At 42.9% G+C, this 13,940-nt stretch overlaps 1 protein-coding gene across 1 annotated transcript in view; it reads left to right on the top strand.

Annotated features, from left to right (window-relative positions):
• Positions 1-13,940, top strand: part of XRRA1 (X-ray radiation resistance associated 1) — a 54,537-nt gene that overhangs the window by 23,603 nt on the left and 16,994 nt on the right. The window contains exons 9-12 of the mRNA XM_059708438.1: positions 4,962-5,090; positions 6,019-6,236; positions 8,508-8,548; positions 9,866-9,991. Coding sequence (XP_059564421.1) covers positions 4,962-5,090; positions 6,019-6,236; positions 8,508-8,548; positions 9,866-9,991 — 514 coding nt within the window. The remainder of the gene's footprint in view (positions 1-4,961; positions 5,091-6,018; positions 6,237-8,507; positions 8,549-9,865; positions 9,992-13,940) is intronic.

Consider the following 13,940-nt stretch of genomic DNA (forward strand, 5'->3'; position numbering starts at 1 on the left):
ATTCCTAGATCCTCTATTCTGGTTGTGAGGCTTTCTCAGCCTCTCTGCCACTTCTGGAGTCAGCACCCCTAGTGCAAAAGTGCACCTGAATATTGCATGAACCCCTTTGCATCTCTTCTTCCAAATATTAACCTCCCCAATTTTGGGTGGTTAATTCCAAGAAGCCTTAAAGCAGATTGTTTTTTTTTTAACACATATATGTATTTGGGCCTTTATTTTCTAATTTATACTCATTATTTAGTTTGCAATACGGTGAACTTTTCCATTTATTTTGGCCAAGTTCCTAGGGGCACTCAAATATGGAGCCATTGTAAACGACATTAAACTAGCTGGATATTTTCTGAATCACTCTGATGATACAAATTTGGGCTACAGTTTTGTGAGAGTACCAGTCTGCCTCTCCATTGCCCTTTCCTGTTCACTCCAAGGCAGCCTTCCCCTGGCCATGGGATGAGGGGAAGGGAGGTAGTTCTGGTCCACTCTCTCCCAAGGGTATATCCCTTTAGGATCGCAGATTCATATAGGGGGTCTGCAAGTACAGGCCCCTCCTTCTGTTTCAACAAGACCAGCAAATGTCCTCAAGGCAAGTGGCTTCTTGTGCTCAGTTCCTGTCTCTGGATTTTTCGATTTTGGCATAATATTTCCTTACATGTTTTTAAATGATAGGTCTTTTTTTGTTTTTATATTTTATTCATTATTCCAATTTCAGCGAAATGTCTTGTTACGTAAAGTAAAGCAAGTCTTCACTACTCTACACTTCTATTTCCTTACATATAAGCTCAGGAGAATAAATGCACCCCTACTTACATCAGAGTAACAATTGAAATAATTGTGCTTTAAAGCCTGTGAGGCTCTGGACAAATATTATTGTCATTTTCTTCCCACTCATCTGTCCACTCCCAGTATGCTCTGTGGATCAACCTCTTAAATGTTGGTGATCCCCAGTTGTCCTCTCTTAGCCTGCTATTTTTCTTAATCTTTATGCTCTTTCTTAATGTTCTCATCTTGTTCAGTCTGTTATTTCTCTGCCTCACTTCTAACTTTTGAGCTATAATCCCATAGATCCTATTTATCATACCAAACTCATAGACATGCCATGCCAAGTGGGGCTCAGTGGTGGGCACTGCTCTCCATGCTAGAAACCTGGACATATGCCTGAATTCTTCCCTCCCTCACCCATCTATCCAGTCATCAGATGCTTTGAATTGTACTTCCTAACTTTTTCTCAAACCTGCCGTTTCTGTTTGGTCTCAGTTTCCAGTTTCTTACCTCCTAACCCATCCTCCTTACCATCAGCCAAAGTGATGTTTCTAAAATGCACATCTGATGAGAAAAGTGACCCCAAAGGATTGAGGAACTTCTCCAGAATCACATGACAGGTACCTGCCAGCTACCTCCAATGTCACAGGTTTCCACACTCCTTTCTCAGAGTCAAAAGGAGCTTAAGCTCATTAAAATTAAAATAGATTCACACCATACCCATCAGAAAATTGAAGATCAGAGGAGGAAAAAAAAATAAATATAAATAAATAAATAAAATGCACATCTGATTCTACCACCTCCCTGCTTACAGTCCTTCAGCAACTCCTCACTGTGCTAGATAAACTCCATTAACATTGATTGTAAGGCTTCATGAATTGACTCTACCTACTTCTCCATCCTCTTTTCTCTTCACCTTTCTCCATTTCAGCATATACCTCATCTATTGTGAATTATTTGCATCTCCATTTCTGGATAGATCACATTATTATCTCTGGGTGCATGAAGGGAATCATATTTGACCGACTCCATCTTTTGACAGCTCTCATACTTGTTTGGACCGACAGCTGATACTTGAGCTCTCCCACGAGGCCTATTCCCTTTCCCCACTGGACCACACGAGTCGGCTCTCTCAGGCTTGACCAGCACAGATCAGAGGGGATTGTTACCTCCCTTTTTCTAATCACTGTGTTCCCAGCACCACCTAAGAGAGCACTAGCTTTGTAGCAGCCACATCATAAGTCCTCTTCTACTCAAGTAAACTGTTAATCCATGCCTCCCTCATCCTGTGTTTGGCCTGGTGCGTTTTCTGTGTCTTACCACAGCACTGATCTGACATTTGAACATACCTTAGAGCTTGCTAAATTTCATCTTGTTTGCCACAGCCCTTGGTTCAGTCAGTTGAACGGTAATTTTAGCCAAAGTCTTGCAATGTAAAATAAAAGAAAACCCCTTTCACCATACAGAGATGCTTGACACCACCGAGAACTGACAGCAAGCAAAGCAGCAGCAGCCCGAGAGTCAGAGCTCAGGGCTCCTGATCCCCATTCCCATGCTGCGTCTAAAGAGACACACAAAAATTAAGTTAAACCTGTCAGATTTTAAATGCCGTTAATTCCTTTGGCCAAGAGAAGGTATTATAAAAATAGCACCACTCTGAACAGCTGGAAACCTCGGCCTCTCCACTACTAACAGACGCCTACCACTTCTAAGAGCTCTTCTCCCGGGATTGCCCTGGGAAGGGCTTAGTGGGAGAGCCTGAGGCTTTCTTCCGAAGTCATGCATCTTGTCCTCCTCACCCACCTACTGACTGTCCCCCTATTTTAAGACAGACTTTTCTATGTTATCATTAGGGTGACACTTTTAAAAGGCAAAGCACTGTAACTTGTCACGAGACAGGACAGGGCCAGCTTCTTCTCCATTATGGGGTCTAAGAGGAATTTCTTTGAAAGCTTATTTCTTAGCTGTTTAGTATTTCACTGGAGTAAAATAAAGGTTGGCCAATTAATTATAAATCAACAGAGTTGCTGTGCACCCTCCTGTAATTCTCTCAGGTACTGGTAGAAATTTAAAATTCAATGTAGAAAAGTTGGTCCTTTCAGAAAGGAAAAAAGTCATCTGTGACCTTGAAATTCATGAACAAAGGCTTCTTTCCTTCTCTGTTGTCTCTGGTCTTTGGATGTCAAGCCCATTTCCCTCCACACTGCCAGGGCTCTTTCTGAAACCATATCTGACTGGGTCCCTTTCTAGTCAGAACTGTCATGGTTGTAACTAGAGCACTGGGAATCTCACAGCCATGCCTTAGGACCACACTAAATGTAGGTCCTAGGCATAATGGGGGAGCCAGGCAGGTCTGTCAGCTTTCACACCTGCTCCTCTCTGACTTTCCTCATTTTTCTGTACAGGTGAGCTGCCTGTGTCTGTCTAGGCCCCGTGGTGGGAAACATGACTGCCCACAGCTTCTAAATACATGACAGTTCAGCCACCAAGAGCTCCTTTCCTCCCTGTTCCTTTCCCTCTATCACTGTGGTTAAGAGCACAGCAAATTCCCTCTCCGTGTTTCATGGTGAAACTTAAATGTTGCCTTCCTTGGGCCTTTCTCACAGAGTGGGTAACTCCCACCTGCTCTGCACCTCTGTTATAGCCTTTGTCCCACTGCGAGCAGTGTGTCCACCTCTTCCACAAGACTGTAAGCCTCTTGAGGGAGAGAATGCATTTGTTCTTTTCCTCTTTGTATTCTCAGTGCCCAGCTCCATAAATGTTTGTAAAAGAAATTCGTGAGTGTGAATGGATGAGTGAATGACTATTGTACCCTCTCTAAATTCACCTTTGAAATATTCCTGACTCTAGTGTCCTCTTATAGTCCTTTTGGACTTTTGAACTCACTACCTATCTTTATCAAGCTCTCTCTGGCACAGGCAATAACTACCCTTCCATCTCCCCACCCTTTACTAGTAATCCACACGGGACTTGAAGATGTGATGTGAGAAGTGAGGGCTGCAGGACAGGGCCTGGGGTTTCGAGTCAAGTTTGAGCTCTACCACTTTCTAGCTTTGAGACTATAGGCAAGTCACTCTGAGTTTGAGTTTCCTCATCTGAAAAGGAGATAACACTTGTCTTCCATAGTGCCGTTCTGAGAGGACATATCTAAAACACCTAACACAGCCCTTGCCGATTTTGCTCAGTGGTTAGTGTCAGCCCTCGGACTGAAGAGTCTCAGGTTCCATTCCAGTTAAGGGGACATACCTTCACCTTCATTGCAGGTTCAATCTCAGACCCAGTCGGGGTGCAATTAACAACAAAAAAACACCCAAAACGATGCCAGGAATGCAGTAAGCTCTGAAGAAATGTTACCCTGCCTTCTTGGCTATTTGTGGCTTATATGCATCTATATGTATTTGTGACTGAATGTCAGTGTGTGCGTTTATGAGTGTATGGAGGAGATGGAATGAGAACATGACTTGAGTCATCTGCCTTTGTGTACTTAGAAAGAGTTACCTAGACCTCATCCACCTGGGGACAAAATTGAGGTCACATTAATGGTAGTACCTAAAAGGCCACTACTTCCTGCCCCATCTGTGTGACTCAGGACCTCAGCCTGTTAAATCCCACTTTTGGGTGTTTCTGGGAATCCTCCAAGGGTTTAAGTTTAAAAAGAGACTTCTTGGTTTTTCACTGATGTGTGCATTTTATGAAGGCACGTTAGCCTTACCGCAACCAGCCTACCTTACCCCACCTACTCAGTGGCAAGGCTGTGGTCCATGTCGAGGGCATTGTCTCCTGGTGCTCTCCTGGTGAGCATCCTTGGGGTGATACAGCATACCCGGGTGTCTGTCCCGACCCCCAAATCTGCAGTGTTCTCCCTGCAGAACACTTTCCCCAACTCAGTTATGCCTCAGTCACTCTGGTATTTTCCATGAGAAATACAGGTGCCCCTTTCCCCCAATCTTGCCACAACCGAGTCTCACAGAGCCTATCAGTGAATGGATGGAACCTTTCTCCATACAGAAGACTATGTATGAGTGAGGTTGGGGAAGGGAGCGACATGTTCTGGCCCTTCTCTGAGGGACATCTCTGGGCCACTAGAGAAGTTTCCAAGTCGGTTAGACCTCTTGATTGATTCCTTATCCTCCATTTCTTCCTGGGGATGGTGGAGTTGGTCCCCTGCCCTTGCTCATTAACCAAGATCTTTTCACGCACAGGGAGACATCTGTAACATCGCTGACAAGCAAGAGGTACACCCTGAGGTTCCCAGCACTGGAGACGCTGATGCTGGATGACAACAAACTCTCCAACCCCAATTGCTTTGCCAGCCTGGCCGGGCTCAGGAGGTAAGGCCACAAGCCTCTCTCTGCAGGGCCCCCTATAACCTCCAGCCTAGCTCACACCCTGAATGCCACTCTGGAAGCCAAAAGGCCTGGGTTTCAATTCCAACTCCACCACTTATCTCTGCTGTGTGGCCCTGGGTAAGTCATTTCTCCCCCTCTGAGCTTTAACCCAGCGGTAAAAGCAAGTCATCAGTAAAGGCACTTCTGATCATGTGACTGGATTAGAAGCCACAAAGAGAAAGGCAGGAAAGGGGAGATATTACCAGAGACAGGATCCTGACCCTGAGAGAGGAGACAGAAAAAAAGAAAAAAGAGCCAGAATCAGAAAGATAAATTTAACGCTTTTTTGGTTGAAGTAAAGAAAATGCTGGCACTTAAATGGTTAAGTTTTATTTTTAAAAAAATATATTTTATTGATTTTTTTACAGAGAGGAAGGGAGAGGGATAGAGAGTTAGAAACATCAATGAGAGAGAAACATCGATCAGCTGCTTCCTGCACACCCCTGCACACACTGGGGATGTGCCCGCAACCAAGGTACATGCCCTTGACTGGAATTGAACCTGGGACCCTTCAGTCTGCAGGCCGACGCTCTATCCACTGAGCCAAACCGGTTAGGGCTAAATGGTTAAGTTTTAGATCCCTGGAAATTTTACTTTGGATTCAGCTACCATTTACTGAACACGACTTTGTTCAGTAAACCATTTATGTTACCTCATTTAATCTTCACAAGAACCTTGAAAGGTTAATAAATATTATTCCCATTTTAGAGATAGGGATATTGAGGCCCAGAGAGGCTAAGTCACTGGCTCAAGGTCACACAAGAAGAGTAAGTGTCCAAGACTGAGTCCAGATTCTTCCCTAAAGTTGCTTGGTATGTGTCCCTGAGGTATAATATTGCCGAGATTCTGTATTCACTTTCCTTAATTGAAGACTGAAGAAGTTAAGCCTGGACCAAAACAAGATTTTCCGGATCCCGTACCTACAGCAGGTTCAGCTCCGCAACGGGTCGGGGGAATGGGTTGGAGACAGTGGGAGTCCTCGGAGAGGGCCCCCATCCATTCTGCAGCCCAAATCCTGGATATTTGAGGCCTCAGATGAACATCCGAATTATACCATACTGCCCATGAAAAAGGATGATGACCGGACAGGTGAGTGATGCCCCTCGTTCCAGAGACTCTCGCCCCATGGTTGAGAGGAAGCTTCTGAGAGTGTATTCTGAAAGTCGGGCTCCCTGGGGAGCCGCTGCACTTCAGCTATTGGGCCTGGGGAGGTGGAGGTCTCACATGAATTATTTCAGTGACTTTCTAACTAGTTCTCAGTTAAGATGCTTCTAAAATCTAATTAAAAGTAGATTTTTAAAAAAACCTGAACAAGAAACTCAGAGGTAAGGCTTTCCGGAGATGGTTAATTCTGGGGTGCACTGATGTTCTCAAAGGGCTCAGGTTCTTTCCCGCCTCTTTTCTGCCGTCCTTGGCCAGCTTGCTGTCTCTGTAGGTTGATCCCTGGTGAGTCTCAAGATGGCCCTCAAGTGCCAACAAAGCCAGATGGCAACAAAGACGGTTTCCTTTCGTGTGTTGCTTTTCATTTTGCTGTTTAAATTATTCTTTCAAAGAGGGTTTACATGTAGTAGACTTTTCTGAGTTTCTAAATATTCAAAATCACCTTTATATTGGAATGCTAGTTTGGTTGAATAGCTTTAAAATAGTTTTCCCTTAAAACTTGGATGATATTACTCCATTGCCCTCTAGATCCGTTGTTGCCAATGATGCAATCCGATTCTCATCTCTGTAGGAAATCTATTTTTGCTTTCCGGAATTTAATATCTTCCTCTTATCCTTTGGGATTTTTACTAGGGTGCATCTTCATGTACAACTCTTTTTGTTTATCCTGTGAGGTACTTTAAAGGTTCTTTCAATCAGAGACATGTGGTTTTCATCACCTTGGAGAAATTTCCTTTCTTTTCCCCTTTCCATTCTCTTTGTCATCTCCATCTGAAATTCCATAATTTGCTTAAAGCTGGATCTACCTTCTAGTCCTCTTTCCTGTTATATTTCTTTGCCTTTTTGCACTGCATCCTGAGAGTCAGCTTAGTCTTTCGTTTTATGAATTAGCTCTTCAGTTGGGTCTGCTCATTTATCCAGCACATTTATTAGTCTTTTGTTTGATTACCCTATTTTAAATTCACAGAATTGTTAATAGCTTCTCTTCCCTGCTTTTGTTTTAGGAATGAAATAGCCTTTCAAATGTCTCAGAGGATACAATTATTCTATTTTAAAGTTTTCTTTTTGTTAACTAAACTCTCTTGTGGTGTTTCTTTCAGATGCTAGTTCTCCTATTTTTCATATTTAATGACTTTGTTTCATAGTGTTAATTTTCCTAAAATACAAGGAGATTCTTAATTGTCCATCTTTTTGTTGAACAATTCCCAATCAGAACCCGAGGATGCAGGTTGTGATGTCTGGGCTGCTTCCTGAGTGTGGAGAAGAGCAGGATGTGCATTCAGGTTATGCTGCAGCTCATTTTCTAGATGTGGGGGGGGGGGGGGCTCTCTGCCTCCCCAGAGGATTGCTCCTCAGCACCCACACCTGTGACCACAGCCCTTCCTCCTGCTAATTCCTACTTTGTTCCTTGCACAAACCTTTCCCAGACTCCTTTCCAGCCCAAGTCACAGAAGTTATTTATGCCATGTGGTATTCCACCCCATCATGGTTTGTGTTATTTCATGGAACCTTTTACAGTATGTCATTAACACATGAAAAGGGTCTCATTAGCTGGAGCAAAGTTGAGTGGTGCTTGCACAGGATGTAGTCCCAGTCAGTGCTCTGATTTATTAGGTTGAACACAACTGTTTATTGGCTCATCTCTTTCTGCTGGTCTCAAAATGACATCACTCTGCGGCCTCTCACAGTGCTGCTGGTTATTCTTAGCCTTTCTCCTGAGTTCACTGTCTTAACACATTCCATTTCTACTAATATAACAGATAGTATTTTAAAATCCTCTGACAGAATATCTTTTATCTACATTTCTCTCTTCTAAGACACATTGGTTTGTCTTCTGATCAGTACTTACTGCCCAGTAGTTCTGAGGCTAGAAAGAGCTTGTATGTTGCAAAGTCAAAAAGAAGGTCAGTTTAGTAAGTGAGGGGTGCAGGGTAGCATGAGATAAGATTGGAAAAGTAGGCAGGGGCAGGTCAGGCAGGACCTCAAAGGCCTTGCCAAGGAGTTTGGATTTTATTTTAAGTGCAAAGGGCTTATTACCTGACAGATGTCACCGCCAGCTCCTCTTCCCATTTAGCATTGGGTGAGGACCCCTCTGGGAGGAACTCTGCTGTACACAGTGGGTGGCTGGCCCAGACCCTGGCCTCTCTGGAGTCACTCCATGCTCTCTCCAACCTTCGTTCTATTTCTCTTTTGTTTCAGAGGTTGTGTTCTCACCTTACCCTGGATTCTCAACCTCAGAAGTAAGCACTATTTCTTTATATTTGCATCCTTGAGTTAGAACATTAATTTTAATAAACAAAAGTGAGTTATTGGAGCCATTTGGAGAGACATTTATACATATGACATTGAAGAAACTGATTCGTTGAACAAATATTTCCCCTGTACCTGTGCTGGCCTATGGAGATGCAGTGATTGGTAGACTAGACAGGCAGGTCCTGGGCCTCACACAGCGCATGGGCCGCATTCACTGGGCTCAGATGCTACTCAGTAAGTGGAGGTTGCTGCCCCCAGTGATGAAGCTGGCATTGAAGTAAAGCTGCCACCAGATGGATTTCATTTAGCTCCTAACGAGAGTCCCCCAAAGCGAGTGGTCCTTGCCAGTTATTCCAATGCAGGGTCATGCCACTGGCTTAGACACTTTATTTTTGTTAGCCCAGAATACTGGTTTCCTCTCAAGGTAAACACTTACTACCCAAGCTCACGAAGATTGATGCACCAACTAAGTATTGATTTATTTTACAATATGAAGTACAACTGCACATTAGCTAATGGAGCTTGGAAGAGAATCTTGTTCATTTGAACCCAGTCAGTAGCCCAACATCTACCTTGTAGTTTCCTCGGCTTCCATCCAACTCAGGAACCAGTGAGTGAACTGAGTTAGGCATGCTTAACCCAGCTCTTTTCAATTTTCTGTTTGATCAAACATGTTGACCCTCGGCAAGTTGGGTTGTGCTGAGAGGCCAAGACCCTGCAAGTTACCCAGGTGCACACTGGGCCACGTTCAGGCCCCACAGCCTGCCTGAAGCGATTCAGGACTTAGCTGTTGTTCCATCCTGCCATGAAGAGCCTCCACTGTAGGACCTGAGCTAACCCATCAGTCAGGTGGTCAAGGTTCAGGTCACTCTTCTCCGTCTCCCCACTAGGAAAAGTCCCCTTAACAATGCAAGCAACTCCCCTTTGTCCTCTGGAGAAATTTTAGCCCAGTTATGTAGAAGGAGGGTCCAGTTCAGGATAAGGGCTGTAGGACAGTTTGGGAGGAGGGGACAAAGAACCTCTGATGTCTACACCAGTGCTACTAGCCTTTGGCCTCAGAGAACTTGAAATGGGAACTTTGGGTGCTAGGGAATTAGCTCACATGTGAGCTCAGAGAACTTGGAACCAGAACTTTGGGCCCTTGGAGACATCTTCCTTTATGACCCCAGATGTAGCTTCTATCCAAGCTTCTCTACAGTGGCTATTCTTTTCACCACACCATAGGAAGGTCATGCTGGCCCTCATGGCTTTCAGCTTCTTTATCATCAAGGCACTTTGACTTGGACTCTTTTTTTCCTTCCAAGACAAACAAGGTGTGTGCACTTCCTCCCATATTTGAGATTCTTCCCGTGAAGTCACTGAAGGCCAGGAACCAGACGCTGGCCCCACCCTTCCCAGAGCTGAGGTGCCTTAGCCTGGCCTACAACAAGGTGACTTTTTACTTCTCGACCGATTTCCTCAGGGGCACAGATGGGAGGGTGGCCAGCCCTCTAATTCCCTGCATTATAGGTCTGGGGCTCAGGAATTCTCAGGGTAGAGGAAGTGGAGGGAGTTTAGGCCAAGGCAGGAGTCCATCCATTCAGTCACAGATATTTATTTAGCAATTGTCATGTATCAGGCTCTGTTTTAGACTTGGGTATACAGCTGTGTAAAGAAAGATTGGGCCCTGCCCTTACGGGGCTCGTCACTATAGAGAAGACTAATACTGGACAAATAATCACAATATTAGCATGTTTAGTGTTATACAGAAATCGATAGTGCTATGAAGTATATGACGGGGATGAGGAAGGGTGTCTAACCTAATCCCTATGGGATTAGGGAAGATTCTGGAGAGAGTGGTATTTAAGTTGAGATCTGAATCAATGAATTTAATTAGGTGAAAAGTAAGGGTAGAGTATAGAGAAATGTTCTAGCCCTAAGGGACAGCAGATATAAAGTCCATGGGACAGATTTAGCATGTGTTTCCTTAACATGTTTTACGTTAATATGTGTTGCCAATATCCATGTCCTGTTTTAATTCCTATAAACCCCACTAACAGAGCCCTTCTCAAGTCTGAAATACAGACAACTTTTAAGGTACTCTGCTTACATTCATTCTAAGGCAATCAGCTAAACCCCCCAAGTGTTTTCTTCCAAGGGTTTTATCATTTTAGCTTTGGCATTTAGGTCTTTGATCTATTTTGAGTTAATCTTTGTATGTGGTGTGAAATAGAGGTTTTCTCAACATCATGCATTGAAAAGACTATTCTTTCCCCACTGAGTGATCATCTCACCCTGTACAAAGTGGACCATAAGTGTGTTATGGATTCCTCTTTCATTTTTGAAATTGGTAATTTGTGTCTTATTTTATTGATCCAAGATAGTTAGAAGTTAGCCCTTTTATTGAATGTTTTATTATTAAACTACCTGCTGGTTTCACTGTATTTCTCTATTATTTGTCTGTTTTCCATTTTATTAATTGCTGCTCAAAGTTTTATTTTGTACTACTCAGTGAATTTAATTTGCTCTTTTTTTTTATTGCTTAAAGTATTACAAAGGGTATTACATATGTATCCATTTTATCCCCCCGCCCTAGACAGTCCCCTAGCCTCCCCTATCACCCAGTGTCTTATGTCCATTGGTTATGCTTATATGCATGCATACAAGTCCTTTAGTTGATCTCTTATTTCCCAAGTAGCATAATTTTAGGCCATTGATTTAGACCTTTCTTCTTTTTTTAAAAATGTTTTTATTGATGTTTAGAGAGAGAGAGGAAGGGAAATGGATATAGAGATAGAAATATTGATAGGAGAAAGCATCATCGAATGGCTGCCTCCTGAACATCATCTACTGGGGATCAAGCCCACAACAGGAGCATGTGCCCTGACCAGGAATCGAACCAGTGACCTCTTGGTTCAGAGATTTACGCTTAACCATGGAGCCATACCAGCCGAGCAGACCTTTCTTTTTTTTTTTAATTTAAGCATTGATTTAGCTGCATCTTACAAATTGTGATTTGTGTTTTTATTTTATTTTAAATATATTTGTATTGACTTCAGAGAGGAAGGGAGAGGGAGAGATAGAAACATCAATGATGAGAGAGAATCATTGATCAGACCTCCTGCACGCCCCCTACTGGGAATCAAGCCTGCAATCCAGGCATGTGCCGGGATCCTTCAGTCCGCAGGCCAAACTGGCTAGGGCATGTTTTTATTTTCATTCAATTAAAATATTTTAAAGTTTTGTTGTGAGTTCTTCTTTGACTCATGGGTTGTGTAGAAGTGAATCAATTTCCAAATATATGGAGCTCTTTTATATGTCTTATATTTGTTTGTTTCTAATTTAATTCTGTTGTGCTAGATAACATAAGCTGTATGATTTTATTCTCCTGAAATCTGTTTAAGCTTGTTTTATGGTCCACCCTATATTCTATCTTCATGGACATTCCATGTTAATTTAGGAAAAAATGTGTATTCTGCAGTTTTGGGGGGCAGTGTTCTCTCTCTCTCTCTCTCTCTCTCTCTCTCTCTCTCTCTCTCTTCATATATATATAAAGTTAAGGTGGTTGGTAGTGTACTCAGAGCTTTTCTGTGCCATTTTTTGTCTAGTTGTTCTATTGGTTATGGAGAGCTGTGTGTTAAAATCTCTAGTCATGATTGTGTATTTGGTTTTTATTCTCCCTTTAGTTTTGTCAGCTTTGCTGCATGTGTTTTGAAGCTCTACTATCAGGTATATATACATTTAGAATGATTATATATACCTGTATATGTTGATCCTTTCATTATTGTGACTGTCTACTAACATCCTTGTCTTGGTGTACATTTTGTCTGATTTTAATAGAGATACACAGCATACTCTTACTATTGGCATAGTATATCTCTTTCTATCCTTTTACTATCAACCAAACTATAGTTTTATATTTAAAGCACTTCTCTTTGAGACAGCATATAGCTGGTTTTCGCTGGAGTGCCAGAGCCTTTTTCTATGTTCCCACTCTGGCCTCAGCTTGCAGCCTTCCCTGGGTGCCTACACCTGAGGGGTTTATATCCACACATTTGTTCCTTCCCCATCAATAGACTGGTTTTCCTTATTACTTAGTGCTGGCTGGTCTGGCGGTAGCAGGTGTAACGTGGCCAAAGGAAGGGTACAACCCCAGTCTTAAGTACGCCCTGAGTCCCTATGTCTTAAGAATGGGCCTTTCTCGTAGTCCTACCCCTCTCTCAGCTGTAGCAGACCTCTAATTCCTGCCTTTCCTGCAGTGGCAGCTGCTCAACTCCTCCAGGCCTACACCCTGAGGAAGGCATTCTCCAGCCTCCCTTCCGGTGTCCACTCTTTCACACACAAATGGGTGTGAACCCCCCTTGTGTCTGTAGCCTGTTCTCTTACTCTAGCCCACACTTGGCCTTTAGCAAGTCATTAAAAATTTTAGCTGATTTCTTTTTTTTTTTTTGCTTTGTTTTCTTATTTATTTATTTTCTTTATTGATTAAGGTATTACATATGTGTCCTTATCCCCCCATTACCTCCCCCCACCTCCTACTCATGCCCTCAACCCCCTGGTGTCTGTGTCCATTGATTAGGCTTAAATGCATTCATACAAGTCCTTTGGTTGATCTCTCCCTCTTACCCCCACCCTCCCTTACCTTCCCTTTGAGTTTTGAGCACCTGATCGATGCTTCTCTGTCTCTGGATCTGTTTTTGTTCATCAGTTTATGTTGTTCATTATATTCCACAAATGAGTGAGAAAATATGATATTTATCTTTCTCTGACTGGCTTATTTCGCTTAGCATTCCAGTTCTATCCATGCTGTTGCAAATGGTAAGAATTCCTTCTTTTTTACCGCAGCGAAGTATTCCATTGTGTAGATGTACCACAGTTTTCTAATCTACTCATCTGCTGATTGGCACTTAGGCTGTTTCCAAATCTTAGCTATGGTGAATTGTGCTGCTATGAACATAGGGGTGTATATATCCTTTCTGATTGGTGTTTCTAGTTTCTTGGGATATACTACTATTCCTAGAAGTGGTATCACTGGGTCAAATGGGAGTTCCATTTTTAGTTTTTTGAGGAAACTCCATAGTGTTCTCCACAGTGGCTGCACCAGTCTGCATTCCCACCAGCAGTGCATGAGGGTTCCTTTTTCTCCACATCCTCACCAGCACTTGTCATTTGTTGATTTGTTGATGATAGCCATTCTGACAGGTGTGCAATGGTACCACATTGTCATTTTGATTTGCATCTCTCAGATGATTAATGACTTTGATCATGTTTCATATGTCTCTTGGCCTTCCTTATGTCCTCTTTTGAAAAGTATCTATTTAGGTATGTTGCCCATTTTTTTGATTGGGTTGTTTATCTTTCTTTTGTTAAGTTGTATGAGTTCCCTGTTAATGTTGGAGA

The sequence above is a fragment of the Myotis daubentonii genome, chromosome 9, assembly GCF_963259705.1.
Source record: "Myotis daubentonii chromosome 9, mMyoDau2.1, whole genome shotgun sequence".
Classification (NCBI taxonomy): domain Eukaryota; kingdom Metazoa; phylum Chordata; class Mammalia; order Chiroptera; family Vespertilionidae; genus Myotis; species Myotis daubentonii.